At 41.6% G+C, this 22,787-nt stretch overlaps 2 protein-coding genes across 2 annotated transcripts; both read right to left on the bottom strand.

Annotated features, from left to right (window-relative positions):
* Positions 1 to 2,795: 2,795 nt before the first annotated feature.
* On the bottom strand, positions 2,796 to 5,078 carry rnf183 (ring finger protein 183). Its single transcript, XM_054621134.1, has 2 exons — positions 4,907 to 5,078; positions 2,796 to 4,282 (listed from the first exon to the last, which is right to left on the bottom strand). The coding sequence occupies exon 2, from the start codon at positions 4,208 to 4,210 to the stop codon at positions 3,269 to 3,271; it is 942 nt and encodes a 313-aa protein (XP_054477109.1). The 5' UTR covers positions 4,211 to 4,282; positions 4,907 to 5,078; the 3' UTR covers positions 2,796 to 3,268.
* Positions 5,079 to 6,059: 981 nt separating this feature from the next.
* Positions 6,060 to 22,280, bottom strand: dhx16 (DEAH (Asp-Glu-Ala-His) box polypeptide 16). The gene is made up of 21 exons (XM_054621132.1): positions 22,024 to 22,280; positions 20,961 to 21,163; positions 20,565 to 20,803; positions 19,582 to 19,759; positions 19,425 to 19,481; positions 19,005 to 19,259; positions 18,658 to 18,891; positions 17,193 to 17,384; positions 16,899 to 17,009; positions 16,549 to 16,664; positions 15,958 to 16,168; positions 15,481 to 15,579; positions 14,461 to 14,613; positions 13,848 to 13,988; positions 13,470 to 13,632; positions 13,253 to 13,371; positions 11,700 to 11,767; positions 10,696 to 10,858; positions 9,585 to 9,746; positions 7,228 to 7,401; positions 6,060 to 6,921 (listed from the first exon to the last, which is right to left on the bottom strand). The coding sequence occupies exons 2-21, from the start codon at positions 21,156 to 21,158 to the stop codon at positions 6,793 to 6,795; spliced, it is 3,162 nt and encodes a 1,053-aa protein (XP_054477107.1). The 5' UTR covers positions 21,159 to 21,163; positions 22,024 to 22,280; the 3' UTR covers positions 6,060 to 6,792.
* Positions 22,281 to 22,787: the final 507 nt, after the last annotated feature.

Genomic DNA, 22,787 nt, shown 5'->3' with positions numbered 1-22,787 from the left:
ACCTTTACTTTAAGTAAAATATTAAATGCATGGGTTTCTCAGGTATTTATTGCAACATAAAGCTTATACTTTTCCTCAAAGAAAGAGAAAAATGCTCTAAATAACAACCAGTTGTTTTGTCAGATCACTGGGTTGAAGTCCAAAGGTGCCTTGTGCATTGTGAAAGCCAGGTAAAAGTCAGTAAATAAGGATAGATCATAGATCACAGTGTGTATTTTTGGTGCTGCGGCCTTGAACTCTCAGTCAGGTCTGTCCTTTGGGATCATTTGTCCAGAGCCGGAGTTGTCCTTGGAGGAGTTGAGGTCAGTGGGATTCTGTGGTTGTCCATTTTCCTGAAAGAGGACGTTAAAAAAAAAAAAAGATTAGATCTGATCATCAGGTGTTTAGTCCTCATTTTAAAAGGTACCACATGAAGTCTCATCACGCTCACCTGCAGTTCATCGCCTGTGATGGTCTGATGATGTAGAGCATCACTTGACCTCCACAACACTGCCAGCTTCAAACACATACATTGTGACACCAGAGCAGTCAAAGACAAGCAGGAGCCAGTTAACACGAAAGAAGGTATTTGACCTGCATATTCCAGAAAACATGGACACTTTATGGACACTCTTAAAAATGGAAATTCACAGGGTTTCTGACCACATACTATTCTAAAGACAGCATGTGTCTCGTGTCTTATCTTTTGAATTATTTGAGAGCATTTGTCTATTCCACCCTGGCGATGTGGGTTGGGCACCAGTGCGCTTTGGGCACAGCTGAGTGCGCGTCCTCTGCGGATTGCGAAAGTTTTGGGTGACATACTTTATTTGTTTCTCTGGAATCTTTCACCCTGGGCGACTCATAAGCCACAGCCAGTCTCCTTCCCACCACAACACGGTCTCCTTGGAGAAAAGCCTCCCACGCTGACGCCTGGTTCGGCCACATATCCACAACATATATGTTTCTGGACTTTCTCCTTTGAGGTCTCTAAAGTTCCCCCTCTATCCAAGCTGCCACATAGCGTTTGAGCCTAAAGGTAGATTTGCGTAAGGAGTGGATTAGAGGAGGAGGGGGGGGTCTTTTCTGCTCTGGTGCACCCGACCATATTTGCCTCAGTGGCCCTGGAGGGGGGATCAGGTGGGTGTGTCATTATGCAATGGTGGGAAAAGCACTCAGTAGAAGTCCTGCATGTGCAGAAGTATCAGCAAAATGTGCAGTGCAACCTATATTCTATCACAGTGGTGGAATGTAACTACATTTACTCAAGTTACTGTGTTGTTAGGCCTACTGGAGTATTTCCATATCTCCTACTTTGTACCTCTGACCACATGACACATGACAATAAAAACACTGTGCAATAATAGTTAAAAAGTTTTTTTCTGTCTGTAAATATTATATTTCAGTTATTGTGTTTTTCTACTGTTTTTATTGCTTATTTATAATACTTGGTTTTTTTTATTTTTTATTTTTTTATTTTTATCTTGTCTTTCTTTACTATGTCTCTTGTGTGCACTTTACTCTATGCTGCTGTAAACCTGCAAATTTCCCCGCTGCGGCACTAATAAAGGATTATCTTATCGTATTTTATCTTATCTTATCTCTACTCCACTATACATTTCAGAAACAAGCATGTCATTTTTCCTTCACATTTACTAATAACTTTTCAGATTTTACATTTTGTACTTTTTGGGCTTGTAATCCAATTACAAAATAGCAATGGTGGCATGTCATGTTTCATGTCTGTGAGTTGTCACTTAGCAGTTCCACAAAAGTTAGTTCCATTTAGATTATAGACAACAAAAGGAAGGAAATACAATACAAATACAAATACAACACAACTTTATGGTGCAATATTTTCTTTTCCCCCTTCTTTTTAGACCATGAATCATTTAACAACCTTTTTTTGTACATAAGGCTAAAACTAGCTGCAGCTCAACAAGCTAGCACAAAGAAACGTTACCTATTCATTGATGCTTCAACGTTACTTTCTGCAGAACAAATACTTTTACCTTTGATTCTATTACAACTGCAGGATTTCTAAATGTCATAGAGTATTTTACAGTTATGTACATTACTTACAGAGGATCTGAATACTTCTTGGCTAAACATCTGCAAAGCAACTATCAGATGAATGGAATAAAATGTGCCCTAATTAGTTTTTATTGGTTTTACTATAGTTGTTGATATAATTACTTTTCCCACACATAACTATCCAACATCCTGCTATTTTTTAACTTGGCTTTAAGTTTAAAGGCGGCTATTAAACACACAGATTAGCTAAAAGGCTGCAGGAAAGACTTCACATATGACAGAACTCATTTTCTCTTATGTCATTCTTGCAGTTTGTTGTGGTCTTTCATGATTTACCCTCACACCACAGAGTTATTCTGCATTTTAGCAGCGATTGGGTTACAACCCACTATCAAAATGGTAAACAGCCGCCCCTTTATGAGTAGCTCAGTAAATTGCTATGAACGTATGCCGTCAAACAGGTTTGTCAGCCAAACAACTCAGAGGAGCAGCCGGGTAGAAATTCAGAACTCAAGCCCCCCTGTTCAACTGTCTGTTTACACCATCAAGAGGGTATCAGGTGTCCGAAGAAGACATGCAGGTTGCCTTAAAAGCATTTGGCAACAATTCTGTTTTCACTCAATAGAGGACAAGTGTGAGGAAGATGGTCAGGAAGGCCCCACTATGCTTTACTCATAAAGAAGAACTAAAAAACATTCAGATTAGAATAGAAATACTTTCAAGCTTTATTTGATGAAACAATGGGCAATAAAAAAAGTCCATTGTTCTGAGTGAAGGGATAAAATACTTATATACAAATATATAAATCAACTATGGCTATGTACAAGGACGTAGTCCCTAGAAACTCTGAACTGATTCGTGAAATCAGCCTGATGCACTCAAAATATACACAAGAGTTTAGTGCATTTCTTCATTTAAAGCTTATTAATCATTGTGGACAGGTTCTTCACACGTACAGTTTTTTCTGGCTTTTACAGTAACGACAAACAGGTTCAGAAAAGAGCAAAAAAAAAAATACAAACAGACAAGTTGTTCCTGTTTGCTGTGTTTATAACCCATATGTGCAGCTTCGAGCCTGTGTGTCGTCGGTCTAAATAATGTTGCCGCCCTTGTTTCCTTCATTTCTTCACCACATGTGAACCAGTAGGAATGTGTCACAGTGAGCAGCTTTCACCTTCACCGAAAACACACAATGAGGCAAAAGGATCACTGAAAATCACATCAAGTCCTCCCCCTGTCCCCCCTTTCTGGTTTTCTAGTCCCCTGGGGGATCGTGTGTCGTATGGTTCCCTCCCTGACCGGGCCTCTGGTAAAGGACAACATTGGGTATGATCACAAAGGCCAGAATCCCCACCAGCATGAGGGCCACCGTGATGGTGATGATGGACCCCACCACGGTGTAGTAGCACTGGTCCGAGCGGAAAAGCCTGCGCAGGCGACCTCTGACCCTGTTTGGAGGCCTGCCTACGTCCACCACAGTGGTTGGGGCTATTCCCTGCTCCAGTGCGCTCAGGTGGAGGTCCTCTCCTGCTGTCCCCGGACCGCTCTGGCTCTTCTTGGGCAGGCTGAGGACGTTGGACTTGGTCGGGCTGCTGGGAGGAGGGTTCTTCAGGAGCAGCTTGCCCTTGCTGCGCTTGAACCGGATGGACAGCGCCCTCTGCATGTCCGGTGGGAGTTTGCCTATGATGTCCTCGTTGTTGCCCAGGTGGGGCAGGTCCCGGCCGTGGGGGAGATCGGTCAGCTCGCGGCACACGGGGCAGCACAGCGTCTTGAGCTCGGGGGCGGTCACGTTGATGCGAGCGAGGCACTCCAGGCAGAAGGTGTGCCCGCACGCCAGCAGCTTGGGGGTCCTGAAGATGTTGTCGTAGGTGCAGAAACACACGGCGCACTCAGTGTCCTCCACGTCGTTCTCAGGGCGCTTCACCTTCCTCCCGCTGCTCCCTCCCTCTCTCCTGTCCCGTCCCCGGGCCTCCTCGCTCCTCCCCCGCCGCCTCCTGTCTCCCTGGTGCCCGTCCCGTTCTCTCCTCCTGCCCCTCTCCGAGTCGTTGCTCCTGGATCTCTTCACTTTTGCAGGCTTCTCCTTCTTCCACATGTCCTCCTTGCTGTTGCTCCCCTGCTGGCTGAGCTTGGGTTTGACGTTGGGGGCCTGTCTGGCCCCGTGGCTGTCGGGCCTGTGTCCCTCCCGGTCATCGCTCATGTTGGTGGTATGATGATGTTAAGAGGTAGAGTGCCCACTGGAATCAAGATCCACAGTTTTCTCCAACAGGAGCTGAGGAGGATTAAAGCTGGAATAAGTCAACAGGCTCACAGAAACTAGCAGAGCAGGAAGCAGTCTGCAGGAATTTTACCTGTATGGCCTGCATTGCCGATTCACAATGATGAAGCAGTAATGGCTTATCTCCTGCTATCTAACACATATATTGTATTAAGATGCTATCTGTTGATTTTATTTCATTTAATCAACATGCATTGGGTGCTTTGGCTTTGATAATGGGTCGCTGTATTTGTTTAATAGGCTTTCCTGCACAGAAATAATCAGCAAATACAGATAAGTAAATAGAGATCTTTACCATACTGAGTTCTTAGTGTGTTGAAATTTGTGAAGTAAAGCTACACCGAGGATGTCACTGGTGTTTCACACAGCTCCTTTTTAAACATTCCATCACAGCGTTCCACCTCGCAAAGTCAGTCATTAACTCAAAAGTTTTTACTCGACAGCAGGAACACAGCTGAGTTCCTTCAAATTACAGGAAATGCATTTTGACATTTGCAAACAAGTTAAGTAAGGATTAAGGGGTTTTAAAATAAGTTTGACGGCCAAGAGAAAAAGCAGAGAAAAAGAACAAGAAAGTAAATAATTAGACTCATCTCGTACACACACACACACACTGACCTGCTGCACTAGATGAATATCAGAACAGGTCGTCAAGAGATGATCGCACAGGTGGAATAATCCTTTTGTGTCCCGGCGCAGGAGAAACACGCACCAAACTTCATTACTGAAAGACAAACGGCTTAAAGCTTTACTCCGGCAGTCTTTTGGTCCTTCTGTAGTTCTGCCGGTTTCTGTCCTCTCATATCTTGTTTTCTAATTGTAACACAGCACTGCCTCCTCTGAACTCTCCTCCTCCTCGTTGCCTCTTCCTCCTCCCTCTTTTTTTCCTTCTGTGGTCAGACCAGTTGGACCAGCTGAGGTGAGCCATTTTTTTTTTTTTGTTTTTTATTGTGTCTGTGTCTGTGTATTTGTATAAAATCAGGGAACTGACCGCAGAACCCATATGACACTGGTGTTTATGCATTATTTATAGGCAGCTCTACATGTGATCACAGCTGCTTTTTCTTACTGGTCAACTACATTTGAGAATCAAAATCATATAGTTGTTTAATGTGCATTTATTATCAGATTTGGTGTATGTGGCGTGGAGGTTCACATGGTAGAGAAGCACATTAGTGTTTTGCTCCATGTGCGATATGAATCGAGAGGAGCAGCAGTGATTGTTGGGGAAATTCCACTGTGCCTGCATGAAAAGACAAAGGTTCGGTACTGTCAACACTGCAGGTATCATACCTATCATAGCTCCACGGATCTCTAAACACTTTGTGCGTTTACCTACCAAACAAGAACGGCAGCGTAACTTAAAGTGTCATCGCAGCACAGTCGCAGCTACACCCTTTCAATCTGAGCTTTGTTTTTTTTTTTTGAATGACACAGACAATTTAATGCAAGCTAGGGCCAAACTGATTTAAATGTTAAAAGCATAAGAAGTTGTGTTTGCTTTGTCAAACAGCTTATATTTTTTGCATTGGCTTTTTACATGTTGAAAATGAGCACACTGGTGGTATTTTAAATAGTTGTGTTGAAGATACATCTGTATCTTTGGATACTTTATATGCTCTGATATTGATCTTGTAAAACTTCACTCAAAAACACACATGGACCCTTTGTTGCACAACAACAGGACGTCAGGAGCCTATTCAAATGCTGCGTCTAAATATAACATGTTGAACAATAGGAGTGAACTTCCTGTTACAACTAATACCAGTAAGTAAAGAGTTGAAAAGTAGTAAATACTAATGTGCCGATTAATTAGTGAGCTGCAAAACAGCTGACCAAACAAATGGTTGTAAAACTTTTATTACTGTAGAAAAAAAAATGAAAAACAAACAAGATAGGGAGCCTCACACCAGAGTGAAACTAGTTATTTAGAAATTAGTCTTTTCAGCTTCGTGGAGGCTCCTCGGTAATTTGCACACTTTAACAGTGTGCTGGTTTCACAAATACACAATTTGACCAAAGTCAACAAAGAGTCCGGTGGCCATTGAAAAGCACCTGGAAAACAAAGCTGCAGCCTCGCTCTCTAATGAGCTGTTGGACCCACCCAGAGAGTCAGAGCTGCTGCTGCTGCTGTTAATGCAGGAAACGCAGATCCAAGTGCTTTCATGTTTCCTTGTTGTGGCCCAGCTGACACAGCCGGTTTACCATTCACCCAGTGAGTGTGTTTGTGACCCAGTTCTCACTGAACCCCTCCCTCTGCTCCATGTGTCTCTGTTCAGGTTACTTTTGCTGGAGCCAAATGTGGTCCAAAATGCCATCTCAAGCTACAGCAGAAAACAACTGTAGACAACCATGTGATGACCATGTACCTGCAACCACAATTCCACACTTTTCTTCTTTTTTTTTTTTTTTTTTTTTTTTTACTTTTACCCTGCCCTGAGAGGGGAAAGGAGTGTTTTCTTGTTTTTTTTCTTCATCTGTCCCCTGAGCCTCGGCCCCTCTCTTTATCCCAGCTCCTCTTTTGCTTTTCCCTGCTTGCGGGGCATCTTCTTGCTGCTGCTGTCCTCCAGCTCTTTGCTCTTGTAGTAGTGAGGAGCCACTTCAAGCAGCCAGCCGCTGTCTATCTCAATCACCTGAGTGCAAGGGGGGGGAGAAAGAGATTAATCTGTGTGGATAAACAGGCAGTTAAATATTGTCCAGGAACTCTCCTCTTTAGTGTGCTGTGTCATTCCTACAAGACGTTATTCTGTGGAAGCGTCACTATGTTATTTATATTTTAAACAATAGCTCTTTCTGTGTTTAAGTAATGCCGTCCGCATTAGCTGACAAGCTTCTGAAAAAAAAAAAAAAGCACACTGCTAACTTTCATCTCCAAACTCTGCATATGTTTGCGGGAGAGTTTTGGCGAGTATTTAAAAGTAACCGGTACGACGTCAGACCTGTCTCATGAACTCCTTGGTGGTGAAGACCAGCTCGTGGTAGATGAGCCAGCGCGGCTGCTCCTCGAACAGAGAGCTGTTGGGGTGGACGTAGACCGTCTGCTGGTGCTTCACCGTCTTGTAGCCGCCTTTGCTCAGTCGCGCCGTGTGATAGAAGTATCCCGCCGTCACCGCCTTAAGAGAGGGGTTTATTATTATTATTATTGATTGTGAAGTCGGGATGAGTTTTGAGATATAACTTTTCCTTTAACAATTAAAGAGGAATGCATGAAGGAAAACATGCTGTGACTTGCTTGCATTTTCAGCTTTGTGACAATGCATTTTTCAAATCAAGCCATTGGGTTTTTAAATAATTTTCTTATGAAGTAGCAGGATTTTTTTCCACCCATTAAAAAAAAACATAATCCTTCAACAATTTTAAATAACCAGATTTGGAGCTACATGTTTGTTCTGACACTGTTTTATCACTCAGTGCTTTCATTAACTGGTGTGACATTTAAATGCTGCATCATATTACTCATTAACAGTTTTGTAAAAATGTATGTAATTCCCTTCTCAAAATCTGGATGTTAGAGGCATATTCTAGAAACAAACTATTGGAAAACAACTAACTACCTTAAAAAAAATGTTTTAAGTTCATTGGTAAGAGCTTTGATGATTAGTTACTTTTACTTCATCAGGGTTTCTTCTAATAAATGAGCTCTTCTTTTAAGAAACTCTGTCTAATCACAGTCATTGATGCACACAACACAGAGCCACTGAAGTCCAACTGTTCAATATCTGACCCTAAACTCAACTTTAACTCAAAGCAGACTTTGTTGGGTGAAATCCAGCTGGTGAAAAACCATCAAAGCTACAAATCAGGAAAAGCAGTTAATTCACTATTCTCACAAAATAACAACAAAAGTAACTCAAGCTGAGTTTCTTGTGGCATTTGCTAACAGACACTTTCCAAATGCAACATTCAGACCTGCTTTTCCAACCTTGTTTTCACAGATGCACACAGACCGTCTACACCTGCTGGTATCTAGGCCAGCTGAGGTTGGATGCGTTCAAGAAATGAATGCTTAAAGGCAACGTGTGAAACTGAAAAAGAGCTGACAGACAACATCTGTCACACACAAGCCGTCCGGTGGGGAAAAGCAAATCTACATTTGTCTGTCGTGTTGCCTTTAAATACAACAAACATTTGGCTCATTCACTTTCCTTGTGTTTGCATGTAAGCATGGAAACGGCAGTGAAGCCTGGCTTACAACAAGGGACAAACACAATGCTACTAAAGCTGCATTATGGTTAAAACTCAAGAGACTGTTTAGAAAAGTTTCATTAAAAAAAAAAAAGAAATTTAAGCAACAAATCCCTCTAAGATGACACATTTTCCTTGGATATTAGCTCTATATTTGTTTATTTATCTATTTACCTTTAATTGATAATAACAAAAGAAGTTACAGAGTTGCTTTTGCCTTTTTGCCTGCAGGATATTTGTCACAGGCAAAGGCAGCGAGTGATGAAAAAAGGTGTAACCCAACTAATAAAACAAACGGCCTTTCTTATCTCAAGTGGTTTAGGGGTGCGTTCACAACACATGGACCCTGATATGAGAAGGCTATTCACACAGCCTCTGTTCACGGGCGTTAAAGGTTTTACTCTTACATTTTCCTGCGAATATTTAATTAGAAGAACTACGAAACTTTTCTAGATCTCAGTATCTTGATAAAACCTTCTTGTGCCACGAAGCATCAACTCGCTTTGTGTTCTTGAGAAAAAAAAACTTGCTGTATCGGTGCGTGACCTTTTAACCTCCATACGGAGACATACAGGATTGAATTCAATTTAAGGGGACAACAGGATATTTCAAAATATGATCATAATGACAGAAGCTGGTTAAAGCCAACGTAATCAGCTTGTGGTCTTCAGTGTTTTATCAGTCTCTCACTGGGACACTTGTTACTCATTTTAAGTTGTTAACCTTGAATCAGTAAAAGCCTGAGGTGGAGTCAGCAACAAAAAAGAAGCAAATATTGACAATTGTTGTTTAAAGGCACCATCTTCAACATGTTTTTTGAGTTTTTCAGTCGGTCTTGCAGGTTGAACTCTGTGCTTTCATATTTGCTTTCCACTATTGTCGTAGCTGCTACAACTTCCTCACTTTGACAGTTACAGCCCAACTCACCTCTGCCTGCACCCGCGTAACATCCAATCTCACGTCACCAAACCAACTAGCAGCCATGTTGACATTGTCTCATAAAGTGAAAAGTATATCCTCTTTATTAAAACCAGGAATCACTGTTGAGGTTCCATGTTTCTGTTAAGGAACTATGGGGAAAAACTCCAGGGCCTTTCTAGGTATCACTGACCTTGCGAATGGGCAAGCTGTCCCCCTGGGAGCTCACCACCTCCACCTCAATGCGGTCCATCAGACCCTCCAGCTGGTCCCTGACGTCCCGGGCTCTTCTCATGGAGCGGAACTGGATGAAGTTCTCGTAGCACCACTGCGTGGAGTAACCGCTCTCCAACCACTGTGGGAGAAGGACACCATGAACGCAGTTAGCACAACACCTGGGTTCTGGTCTGAAACGGTGGTTCCAAAGCTGGGGATCTGAGACCAGGAAACTAAGCAGGGATTTCTGCAACACAAAGTTGTGCATATTTTTTCCTGTCTTTCCTCTAACCTCTTTTTCAGCCATGCTAAGGACAGTCAGACTAAAATATCTCAACAACTATTGGATGGATTGAGATTTTGTTCACACATTCATGTTCCCCTGAGGATGAATCCTACTGACTTTTCCTCTAGCGCCACCAGCAGGTTCACATTTACAGTTTTGAATGACATATGTACCAACACCTATTGGATGGATTGTCATGAAAGCCCAAAAGGTTTGATAACTGAAAATTGTCACAGTTGCTGTAAAACACTGCAAAGAATAATACATTTCAAAATGTAACATAGTTTAAAAAAAAAAAAAAAAAAAAAAAAAAAAAAAAAAAAAAAAGCCAAAGTGCAACAAATTATGTGTGATCTCCAAATCCCTGTTTAATCATAGAATCGATTAAATTATCCATCCTTTCTCCTTTTAGCAATTATCTTGAAAATAAGTTAGAGGTTATAAACTGTTTCTATTTAGTAGGTTGAGTCGGCCTAAAAACAGACGGATGTTGAGAAAACATTTAGTGCTTTACTTTCTTAACTGTGTATCCACCAAATATTTAAACCACTTCCCAGAACATGAAACTGTGGTAATTTGTTGTTAGATACAAATCATGAGCACTCATGCAATTCATAACAGAGACCCAGCAGTAAATACCAACTCCAACTATGGCCACAAAGATTTAAACCTCCCTAACAGTTAAGCATTAGGAGCTTCATAGAGACGGGATTTCTTGCAGGTTGACTGGATTGGGTTGAATTAGATTGAACAGTTGAGCCTAATGGATTGGTAGCTGATCTTGAGCCAGCTTTGTTAATACCTGTGTGTAGACGTTGAGCAGCACCAGGTGGTCTCCCCCCGGCACCACAAAGTTCATCCTGGCGTTGTCGGCGTGCACCACTTTGTCTTTGGGCCGGTAGAAAATAGAGTTGTTTACTGACAGCATGGCGGCTATCGTCAACACTTCCTCTGAACACTTGTACCTGGAAAAAGATGGAGAACATAAATAGAAATGTATAAACATGCAAATGCAATAAAGAGAAGACAGAAATCATCCACCCCACACTTAAACAAGGTTATCTTCCTGAACCCCCCCTGCATTCACGGAATAAGTTGCCAATTTCTCTCTTTTTCCAAGAACAACTTTTTTTAATGTGCGTCATCCTTTTTCAGCAACCCACTAGTTTATATAATTCAACAAAAAAGGTCACAAAGTTAAGATACAAAGGGCAATAAAAAACTAAATCATACAAATGTTCTTATTTCTCGCAGCTCACACAATGAAAGGATTCAACTTATCTTTTCCAAAGCAGTGCACTGAACCGTGTCAAAATAAAGAGGAAGTTTACCCGGATAAATCTGAGCTCAGTTTTATTTTCACAATAAACACTCAGCTTTGGTTTACTCTAGATCTCATTTGTCCAGTCATGTTTAACCGTGTGAATCAATTCCTCCTTTAGAGATACATTATGAATATTCTCCTGCATGAAGAATTGATCCTCAAACACATATTTACAACAAACATAAGTGCACGCAGATTACGCTCTTTATCCCAGTTAAACTGTTCTGTTTGTTTGTTTTGTTTGCTCCTTTGTGTTCTTTTTTTGTTTTGTTTGTCTTCGCCCTATGTAAAGCGTCTTTGAGTACCTAGAAAAGCGCTATATAAAACTAAAGTATTATTATTATTTTTAAATATTCTTCTGACTCGTCTGTTATTGTCCATATATTTACTCATCTATAACTCAACAATGTCTCTAAATGATTAAATACATGTGTCCAGTCAAAGGAACAGAGAGTGAAGACTTCATCAGACTGGAGACTTACTGCTCGGAGGCCAGGACCATCTTGCTCAGCATGGGGTCCACCGGGAGCTCAGCCATCCTGCGACCCAGCTGAACCCCGACAAACAAGAACAGACAGTTTAAGACATTTGACTTCGTTCATTTATTTAAAAAAACAAAAACAAAAACAACAATAACCTTCACTACAGTAGACACCAAAGATGCAGAGAGCCACATTCTCTAAAAAACATCCTCACATCCTTGATAATCACTGATTAACAAGACGAGCTTGGAGTTAAAAGCTTGTAGTTTGGAGAGAGTCATCTCATGAATCAGCACTTTCCATCAAGGAAGTGTTCATTGCTCGAGGCCATGAACACAGTATCGATAGCCTCAGGTATTTACATATCGCCTTGCAAACATACAGACGAACATTGTGACGATGGAAAAACATAATTTGTGTAAAAAAGGTGAAGTAACTTAAGAATGTAAAATATGTCTGTTCTGTTCTCCGCTTATGATCCTATGCTGATTTGACTGGATGATCAGGAGTGGGGGGGGGACGACGACAATTAACACATTGCTTGTTGCATATGGTTAATAGGACAATAATTGTGGGAACATGAATGATTTATCAAAGATTTTTGGAGAATGTCTAAACCAGTTTTTCAAGAACTTTTTGTCTGGGTTATCCACTTCTCAAAAATGACAAAGTATTGCCACCCAATTCACAAGAGGCCTCATCTGTAAATCCTAAGAAGAGAAAATGTGTGCAGAAATGAACGTTCCTGACCATTGTGAGGCCGTTTCCGCATCAGATTATATTATCTTGAAGGGATAAACCAGCCATGTAGAAGAGATGAACGTTGTGTTATTGAAAACTTATACACATGTTAAATACTTTATAAATGAGACCAATTAAAAGTATTTAGGCAGAGTTAACAGGCTCTTGTTTTAATCCTCTCATCAGTAAAGCAAACAGAATGTACCCTAGCCTTTCACATCAGATCCAATGTTATACGTAGGCTACAATCAGAACAATACAAACATTGAAGCCCTCTCATGTGGCTCAAAGGTGAACTGCAGATATAAACGTTGAAAGATTGTGGAAGAAATGTATTATTAGTAATGTAGAATTAGTGGATTTTTGTTGGAAATAGGAAAATAACTTGCAATAAACCATAAAAATTAAACCATAGTTAAATGATAGTGTAATAAAACTGTGACTGCGAACACAGTTTATTTAATGTTAAGTTAAGTCTTTTATCTCCACTCTGGTCTCCAATGTCTACTCATGGAAAACATCTGGCTCTTTAACAGCTATCTGCTCCGTTATGTAAACCAGCCGGTCGCTATCTTTACGTGTCTGTCGTTTAGATAGAATGAACCTGAGCGAGGAGAGGGAAATTCGCTAATGTTCCATTTCCTGCATGTGTGAGTGTGCCATAGCTCCGTCAGGCAGAGGGGAGCGGCAGATTCAGGTGCTGAATACGAGCAACCCCTTGCACATTGTCTACACATTTGCATTTGATACATAGCTATTATAAAGATGTAAACTATAGCAAGTTTGATGAATAAAGGCCCTGGGTTTTTTACCTTGGTGAGCTCTCCCAGGTGGTTGAGTGCTCCCAGAGCGTAGAGCTGCTCCAGGGCTAAGACCAGAGTCTCATGAGGAGGAGGGTCCATGAAGTCAAAGTGAATGAGGTCATTGATGCCTAAAAGCAAAAAGCATTAGCCACAGCCACCATATAACACCACAGCATTTCATTTTATTAGTCATTTTATCCAACACAAGAGCCGCTTCTCCGCTCACCTAAACTCTTCAGCAGCAGGACTACATTTCCCAAGTTGGTCCTCTGAATCTCGGGCACCGTCGATTCCTCCATCTCATGTTTAAAGGCCCATGCTGTGTAAAGCCTGAAACATTTCCCAGCAGCCACTCTGCCTGCACGGCCCGCCCTCTGGTTGGCCGAAGCCTGAGAGCGAAACAGGAACACACAGTGAGAGATGGCAAAACGTTTAGAAACCAACACAGAGACTCACAAAGCAGACATAAAAACGCAACACTTGGACTTAAACCTTTATACAATATCACAGCTTGTAGTCTGAGTGAATGAAAACATGCACGTTTCACTACACTCCACCTTCACCTCCAGCTTGTTAAACTCTAATAAGAACAGTGAGCAGCTACCCGTGAGCAGGGTGTGACGATGAGTGACTCCATGCCGGTGCGGGCGTTGTAGCTCTTTTGTTTGCAGAAGCCTGGGTCAATGACGTAGATGATGCCATCTATGGTCAGCGAGGTTTCTGCTATGTTGGTAGCCACCACCACCTTTGATTGATAGGGAGAGAAAACACACAGTGAAGAGAGATAAAGTGAGTGAGCAACGCTCAAACAAAACGAGAAGGTAGATTAAATCCAGCTGTGGAACAATGGGAACAAAGACGTGATGAAAGCATCAGGACAAGGCTTTGATCTGCAGAACAGTGTTAAAAGAAAAACTAGGATACTAGGTCTCCATGCTAAATGTCATTGTAGTAGAGCAGCCTCTATTGGTGAATAATAGCATTGACATTTAATCTGATTTATTACACAACCGACACAGTAAACAGACAGCAGAGAGTTATTGTCCCCATTTATGTTTCTAAAAGAAACGTACTTGCTGTCAAAGTCCACTGATCATTTTATCAGCCAAGGTGAAATATTAATCCTACAGTGACCTATTACATCCAGAGCAATCATTGTATTAGGAAACAATAACAGTTCCACACGTATTCTGCACAGGAATGACACATCGTCTCACCTTACGGGCTCCCGGCGGAGTAGGGTTGAAGATCTTCGCCTGCATGTCGGACGGCAGGTTGGCGTAGATGGGAAGGACCAGCAGCTCTGCGATCTTAGATCCGAGCCGCCGGCATCTCTCCTGGAGCAGCTCGCAACACGTTTCGATCTCCTCCTACAAGAAACACAAGAGGGTTAGATTCAGCTAACACACAAAGACAAATAATACGAGTTGACACTTCGTAGCAACATCCCTTCCTCCCACAACAGCTTTCACACTTGTAGTTCTTTTCACTTGGTCCAGGCCAAGGGGAAAAGAAAAATGATACACTGTCGCCTTCAAGTTCAAGTGCACCTCATGTTCACGTTGGCTTTTTCTCACAAACGCACCACGACAGGTGTCTCATTGATTGGACCGTTCTTGCGCAACATGGACCCACGATAATCAGATTTCAGAGATTGACAGGAGTTCATGCTGAACTTTACTGACACTGATGTGTTTATGTTCTCCGGCTTCACAAAGAACTCTCGAAGTAATAACTGATTATGAGTATTATTATAGGAGACTTTTCCTCATTTCATCAATCACAATAAAATCTGCAACTACATTGTTTGGCTTTTAAATATATATATATATATATATATATATATATATATATATATATATATATATAAATATCTTCTTGGACTGGACCTTCTTATCTGCTTACATACATGTGTATAAAATCAACATGGCCTGAACTCTCACAATATCCTACAGATGTTGGGTCCAAGGTTAGAACCAAAATATGCAAAAAAGGTTTTCTTTAAGATCTTTAAGAGGTAAACAAGGATGCTGATGTGTCTCCAACATACATGCTAAGCAATTGTGAAGTAAATTTGTCTCTAAATTATTTTGTCCAAAATCAACAAAACATATGCAGAAAATATACACAACATAAGGAGGAAGAGACCACAAATCTTACAACATTAGAACCGGGTCCAAAACTTTGAATCTCTTGACGAGAATCTTGAAGAATCCCATGCTGTGTATAAACTGTACCTGTCCAGTGAGGAAGACCAGTACGTCTCCAGTAGGTTGGGTGACGTGGATCTGCAGCACCGACACCACGCAAGCTTCCAGGTAATCAGCCTCTGGAGCCTTGACAACACAACGTAGAGATACAAACATCAACAGGACAGTTTAGTTTGGGGAGCACACATTGTTTGGACTCATTTGATCAACTGACTTAGAAACTTCATTAAAATTTTTCCTTTAAAATATTATGGGTTTGGTGACCCACACAAAGGCTGTGAATCCATCTCTGGCTCAAGGATGATATCAGTGCTCACTACAGTCTGCTTTCCTTTATTGTTATTTTTGTAAAATACAAATAGCCTGGAAAAATAGCCGGCAATTTTTCATTCAGTGTTTTTATATCCCTGTTTCTTTTCCAACTACCAGCAATGATAAGTCAATTATTTAAAAAAGATGAAACGTGTACTGTATGTGGCATTGAAATAAATTGCTAGTTCCTACTTTAGTGTAGAAGATATCGACGGGGAACCTCCTGCCAGGGATCCTGAAGACGGGCGCGTCGTCAAAGAAGCGGGAGAAGCGCTCGGTGTCCAGAGTGGCGCTGGCCACCAGCACCTTCAGGTCGGACCTGAACCTGGCGATGTCCTTAATCAGACCAAACAGGATGTCTGTGTGGAGCGTTCTCTCATGAGCTTCATCTATGATGATCACACTTGAGGGAAGAGAGTAAGAGAAACATGTGGAGAGAAGAATGAATACCTTCAGATGTTAAATAAATGTACATGATTATAGTCAGTTGAAATGTGAGAAACGACAGAGAGGAACTGTGGGAAGTTGACGGGCAGAAAAACACGGAAGGAAATCGGGATGTCAGGCAGTGGAAGGTAAGAGATAATAAAGTAAATACAGTGCTAGATAATATAAAGACACCTGAGCCGAAACCACTAACTTTCCAAGAAAATATCTTGAATTTCTCCATGAAAAAACTGATGATCAAATGAAATTAAAACCCAAATATCTCAAACCTGTGGATCTACTGCCTAGCAACGTTATTTTCTGAACAGTGATGAGTGAATCCCTTCTTTGCATTACCTGTAGCTGGCCAGGTCGGGCTCGGTGAGAAACTCTCGGAGCAGCATGCCGTCCGTCATGTACTTGAGCACTGTTCTCTCTGATGTGCAGTCCTCAAAACGAATACTGTAACCCACCTGCATGAAGCAATGAAGACAATGTGAAAACATTCATTAGGAAACAGTCAACAACACTCCCAACAATAATATGCCAACAGCAGTTCACAAAAACGTGACTTATGATGTAATACAGTTTTCACTGCTTCACAGATCTTAAACTGCATCTTTTTACTCCATCTAGAATCAATATTTAATCAATATCAAAGTGCGTGCGAAAGAAATGGGATGGGCATGATTATGTGCCAGGCTCACCTCATTCCCGAGCTTGACGCTCATTTCCTGAGACACTCTGGATGCCACTGACATGGCCGCCACTCTGCGAGGCTGTGTACATCCGATCTTCATGCCTCCATTTGTGTAGCCCTGAGAGAGAAACAGCAAGTTGACGGGCAGATTTATAACTGACTTGGATTAGTTTTTAATCTTTAATTTTCCTCATTAGTACACAGTAATGCTGACTTGTAGTGTTTCAGTGGACTTTGTTATGCATGCTGGTCATCTATAATGCCAGTATATGATGTTGCTATTGTTAGATTCTGCACTCACACTTTCCAGGAGGTACTGGGGGATCTGGGTGGTCTTTCCGGAGCCCGTCTCCCCCTCAATGACCAGGATCTGGTGCTCGCTGATGGCAGCTAGCAGGTCTTCTCTGTAGGGGAAGATGGGCAGGCTGCGTCGGACCTCCTGCATGGACTGTTTCTTCAGCTCCGCCTGGGACAGAGCCAGGGCCTCTTGTTCCTGAACACAAGACAAGTCAGGAGGACGGGTTCATTTTGGAGCGATATACCGAATGTTACCACTAGGTGTCCTACTCGACTCAGCAGCCGCTCCAGTGTGGAACCTACTGGGACTGAGAGAGCCCATGAATGAGAGCGTAGCGACTCCTGTTTTTATTAGCTTCCAATCGAAAATGTTGCCATATTGGCGCAGTTTTGGTTTTCTTTGAGACAAACTCGGCCATGACTCTTCTTGTCAGCCTTAAAAACACATGAACTTTCTCGTGAACAAACACATCGTCCTCCCTTTCCTACATCTGCTGAAATTTGATCTCCTTTAAGTTACCGACCTCGGCTCGACAGTAAATTGCACATGGCCTGTGAGACACTAGTGGCCATTAATAAACAAACAAACATAATACTATGTGAATCACATTGTGCCATTCCTCTTTGCTGATGTAATACCAGTTGGGTTTTGTGCTGTGACACAGGTTGCTGATGTTTTTAAATTGCCAGACGTGTCATAATGACAAATGACTCTACAGTGATGAGCAATAAGTATTCAGGAAGGAATTTAAGGCACATTGACCAAGGAAAAGACACACTGGCTGTTGCGGGGATTATACTTGTGATCTTTTTCTGGTTGCCCTCTCACTCATATAAAAAGGATTTTATTCAATGCAGGAAAAACTATTTATACTAAAACTTGATCACGTCAAAGCTCGTTGTTATTGCCCCAAAATATTGTTGTCAACAGTGCAGCCTTTGCTCCTGCACAATACTGGAATACCAAACACTTCTGGGCAAAACCTGGCGTCCACATTACCCACAATGCAACTCAAACGCCAACAGCTTGATCTAAGATTCCGGCATGTTATGCTTGCCTCAAGCAGAGATGAGGAGCGGGTTACAGAAGTCTAATAAGCTCACGTCTTTCTTGAGATTTTGTTCATTTTCAAAGTAAACTCACTAAGCTGTGACATCACTCAAGTCAATTTTTTCAGACTTCGTGCAGCTTTGTCTTGAACCACAAAAGACCTTATGGAACTTTTTAAACATATACAGCTGTACTTCCCAAGACCTTCATTCTTAATAGCAGGCAGATTCAGGATCTCACCATAAAAAAAACAGAATTTCCACACTGAATGATATATACTATCGGACTGCAGATTGAAAGCTGTGGCAAGAAGAACATATGGACTAGCCAAGTGTTTTTATCGGTTTTCATCAAAAGTAAATTGAAATATGAGGCACAAAAAGCCACAAAGAAGCAGACAGTAACAAGTGAACCCCACCTCGTCCGTCCGAGTTCCCTTCATGGTCATGGCAGTGCTGACAAAGTCGATCATCTCGTCCTCCTCCAGGATCAGCTGGTACCTCTCCTGCTCCTGCCTCATCCCTTGCTCTCGCTCCCTCTTGGCGCCGAAGCTGAGGGAGGCCGTCTTCAGCCTCTCCTCCTCCCAGCGGCCTTGCTCTCCTCCCAGCTCCATGGGGGTTTCCTCCAGCTCCAGGTCCCTCTGAGGCACGTCCTGGTCAGCGGGGGGGAGAGGGAGGGAAAGAGTTGAACATTCAAACCAATACACACTTAAGTAGGTGCCTGTTTGTGCACATTGTGCCAGTTTGTGACGACCATCGTTCCTACCTTGCTTCTCTTCTCTTCTGGCATGTAGTATCTGTTCTTCCTCTCCTCCTGTTCCCTTGCACCGGCCTTTTTGTAATCTTTCGCCAGGTCCCGAAGGGTGCGTTTGTATTCCAGCTCCTTTTTCTCCCTCTCCGTCAGCTCCTCTGTATGGAAAAGGTACTCATCGTCGTTGATCTCCGCCTCCAGGTCCTCCAGCTTCTCTGCCTCTCTCTTCTTTAGATAATCCCAGCGAGAGCGCTTCCTCAACTCTGGCAACTACAGAAGGAAAGAGAAGGACAAAGGATCAGAAACTATAGTACACAGTTAGAACTCTGGTGACTGATTTTTAGTCTTTAGTCACAAAAAACATCATATTTTAACAACCAGGAGTGCAGTGTATTCATGTGATTGCGACAAAATATAAGTGGAAAAATCGTCTACCATGTTCTTCTGATCGTCTTCAGCCATCTTCAGCCTCTTCTGAGCTTCCTCATAAGCCTGGAGAGAGAAAATAACACAACAAAGGTGTTTACATGCATGGCATTGTGGGCAATTTTTGAAAAAGTGCACGAGCTGTAATATAATTCCATCTTCGCACCTTTTTGTCTGTCCTCTCCGTTATGTTACGGGTCTTGTCTTTGTCTTTCAGCTTCACTCGCTCAGCAAACGCATCTCTCTCTTCAATGTCCTGCTGTCGCTCTCTCTCCTCCTTCTCCCACTCTTCCTCTTCCTCTTCTTTCTTGGGAGAATCTTGGTTCCCTAGGCCTGTATTGCCCCTGATATTAGAAAAGAAAATGCATCAAACCGCTGCTTCTGTACAGGATTTAGAATAGATTCAATTTTATATTAGCTTAAAAGGCTGTTTATGTTTAAGCACTTCATTACTCGGTTGACTGTCTCTTGTTCTATTTCCCCAACCGCTGCCTTCAGTCAATCAAGCACCACAGTGTTAAAGTACAAAAAGTTACATTTATGGTTCTAGTGATAATAAAGATTTGCTAGTTTTTTCCTCTGGTCCTTCCACATGTAAAACTAAAATAATTTTAATTGTTTTTTTAAATGTGTCTTAGAACTAGAAAACCACAGAAACAGAGGTTTTAACAGCACGACATATAAATATTCAAGCTCTGTAATCCATATACTGTTTAACAGTATCCTCCAGTATATTACAAACTTTAGTACACATGCTTTAGAAATAATAACCGTGTTTTTTTCTGTTTTCTTTTTTCTGTTCAAAAAAATCATCACCATCATCATGTTTTCTCGTATGGTAGACGTGTTTGTCTTCACTATTATCTTTTCAGGTTTAAACACTGCCAAGTTACGCTGTTTTTCTAATTGGCATTCCCTTTGGTTGATTATAGTTATGACAGTATGGACAGTGTTACTGCGTATACACACTGTTAAAAATAGCTAGATGAAACCACAACAAAAACAGTATTTACAAATATGATTAACTCAGTATATATGATAAAATCATGGCTTTCCTGTTCAACTATTAACACAATACACAAACACATGTTATTGAATGAAACCATATGAAACGAGGAGAATAAAATCAGCATAAAATATCTGGATTACCGTTTAGGTGCTTCTTCCTCACTTGACGACTCGCTCTCTTTCTTCTTTCTGATGTGCTTCCTCCTGTTCCCTTTGTCTTTCTCCTTGTTTTTCTTCTTCCCTTTCTCCTTTTCCCTCACAACTTCTCCATCACTTTCGCTGTCCTCCAGCAAAGTGTACGTCCGATTCTTCTTGTCCATTTCAATGGCTTCCCGTTCCAGGGCCCGCGCTGGTTTCTCAACAACCTGCTTGCGAGGAATCTATAACATGTGCATTGGTAAAAGACTGTTAGAGGTTTCATTCACACAAAAACGTCCCATACTGAAAATGCAAGCAACTACCGTACTGTTTAATTAATTTTAAATAAATATAAATATGTTATGGCAAGTCAAAAAGAGGAATGATGATAGAATATACCTTGTCAAAGAGCTCTTGGGCAAAGCTAACCACACTCGGTTCGATGTCAATCGTGCCCGTCTCCTCGAGACGAGTCACAAAGTCTTGAGAACTCGATGATTTCCGCGCAAGGCCGATCATGAATTGAGACACATATCTGTCACTCAACCCGAGGATGTCATGGAGACGGTCATTCACCCACTGCTCTAGATTGGCCATGGTGCCTGTTGAGGGAGCACAACACAGAAACATAGTCCAGGTGTTGGTGTAAGCCAGGTAGATGGAGAAGCTGCAGGCTACATCCAAATATCATTAATATACCGTAACCTTTGTGCAAACCTGTACCCGGTCCAAAATGAAACCACCCAGCAAGGGTCAAATGTCTCCAACCATATGACATTTAAACAGCTCATTGTACTTAAACAATTATTAGTATACCTAATAAAGTGGCCACTGAGTGTACTATAGTTCTACGTTTATGTCTGTATCATTATGGTCCTGTAGCCTCCTCTGAATGATGTGTGGCTGTATAGAGAAAAGGAGTCAACATAACATTATTTAACCCTCCTGTCGTGTTCGGGTCAAATCTGACCGATTCACAACTTTAATCAATCATAAATATTGTGTTTTACATCTGATTGCCTCAAGGCCTTATGATATCCTCCACACTAGGCATTTGAACATATAAAATTGCTGATCACCACTTTCATTACACACACACACACACACACACACACACACACACACACACACACAGAGATGACTATTCATGTTGATGTTCTGTGAATTTGGTCTCTGTTTTGATTTTGATTTTTTACAATAAATGTGTTTCAGTGTCTATTCTTTGTATATTCACAGCAGTTATTCATGTAAAACACTAGTCTGAGACATTGTTTACAGCTTAAACATGTGTTAAATAAAATGTGGTGATGATTAATGGTTGTTGTGTTAATGTTAGAGCAGTTAAAACTAACACTGGAGGGTTAATACAACATATAATCAACAAACAAATATGGAGGATATACATGTAAACATTAAAGCACTGAACACATGAATGCAACAACCTTTTTTCAGCTCCACTTACCGCTTTACGACACCTGACAACCTTGTTGTTATGGTAGAAGTAGCATGCAGTGAGCTAGCTAACGCAGCTAGCTCCGGCTACAAAACAGCTGCTAGCTTAGCTTGTAGCTCACGAACTTCCGGTCAGGACACTCAATGGATACACACCTCCATTGCTGTTTATAAATATATATATATTTGTTGCTTTAATTTCCCAAATAAAACACTAAATAAGTAAAAGGATCAATACATGTTTTGCTAACTTAGCTTGACGCATGCTGATGGCGGAAGCGGAAATACGTCATATAAGACGATGCTGTAAAACGTCAGAGAGGCTGCGGCGCTCACTGCCCCCTAGCGGCGGAGTGAAGAACTACAACAGAACGTACTTCCCCCCTAGCGGCGGAGTGAAGAACTACAACAGAACGTACTTCCCCCCTAGCGGCGGAGTGAAGAACTACAACAGAACGGCATTAGATCAGCTTAATGTTGACATTAGTGAATGAGGCAATTAACAAAAAGATGACACCACAAAAGTCCCCTGATTGATTATTTACATTAAGATAATTCGTTTACTACTACCACAGAAGAATAAATAAATAAGTAAAGTAAGTAAATCCTAAAGTAAAGTAGGCTACAAGTGCCTCAACATTGTAACACCATGAATCAGTAAATTAATTGGCTAAAATAAGATAAGATAATCCTTTATTAGTCCCGCAGCGGGGACATTTGCAGGCTTACAGCAGCATAGAGTAAAGTGCACACAAGAGACATAGTAGAAGAAAG

The sequence above is a fragment of the Anoplopoma fimbria genome, chromosome 20 (assembly GCF_027596085.1).
Source record: "Anoplopoma fimbria isolate UVic2021 breed Golden Eagle Sablefish chromosome 20, Afim_UVic_2022, whole genome shotgun sequence".
NCBI lineage: Eukaryota > Metazoa > Chordata > Actinopteri > Perciformes > Anoplopomatidae > Anoplopoma > Anoplopoma fimbria.
The sequence above is the reverse complement of the archived record's forward strand: the minus strand, read 5'-3'. Positions and strand labels throughout refer to the sequence as shown.

What these genes read in the sequence shown, in the direction of transcription:
- rnf183 (XM_054621134.1), bottom strand. Translation starts at nt 4,210, where the DNA reads ATGAGCGATGACCGGGAGGGACACAGGCCCGACAGCCACGGGGCCAGA.
- dhx16 (XM_054621132.1), bottom strand. Translation starts at nt 21,158, where the DNA reads ATGGCCAATCTAGAGCAGTGGGTGAATGACCGTCTCCATGACATCCTC. An exon ending in TGGTCTTCCTCACTGGACAG is followed by an intron (nt 14,614 to 15,480) that starts GTACAGTTTATA and finishes TGTTTCTTGTAG; the next exon opens with GAGGAGATCGAAACGTGTTG. An exon ending in ACAGCTTGCCCATTCGCAAG is followed by an intron (nt 7,402 to 9,584) that starts GTCAGTGATACC and finishes CCCTCTCTTAAG; the next exon opens with GCGGTGACGGCGGGATACTT.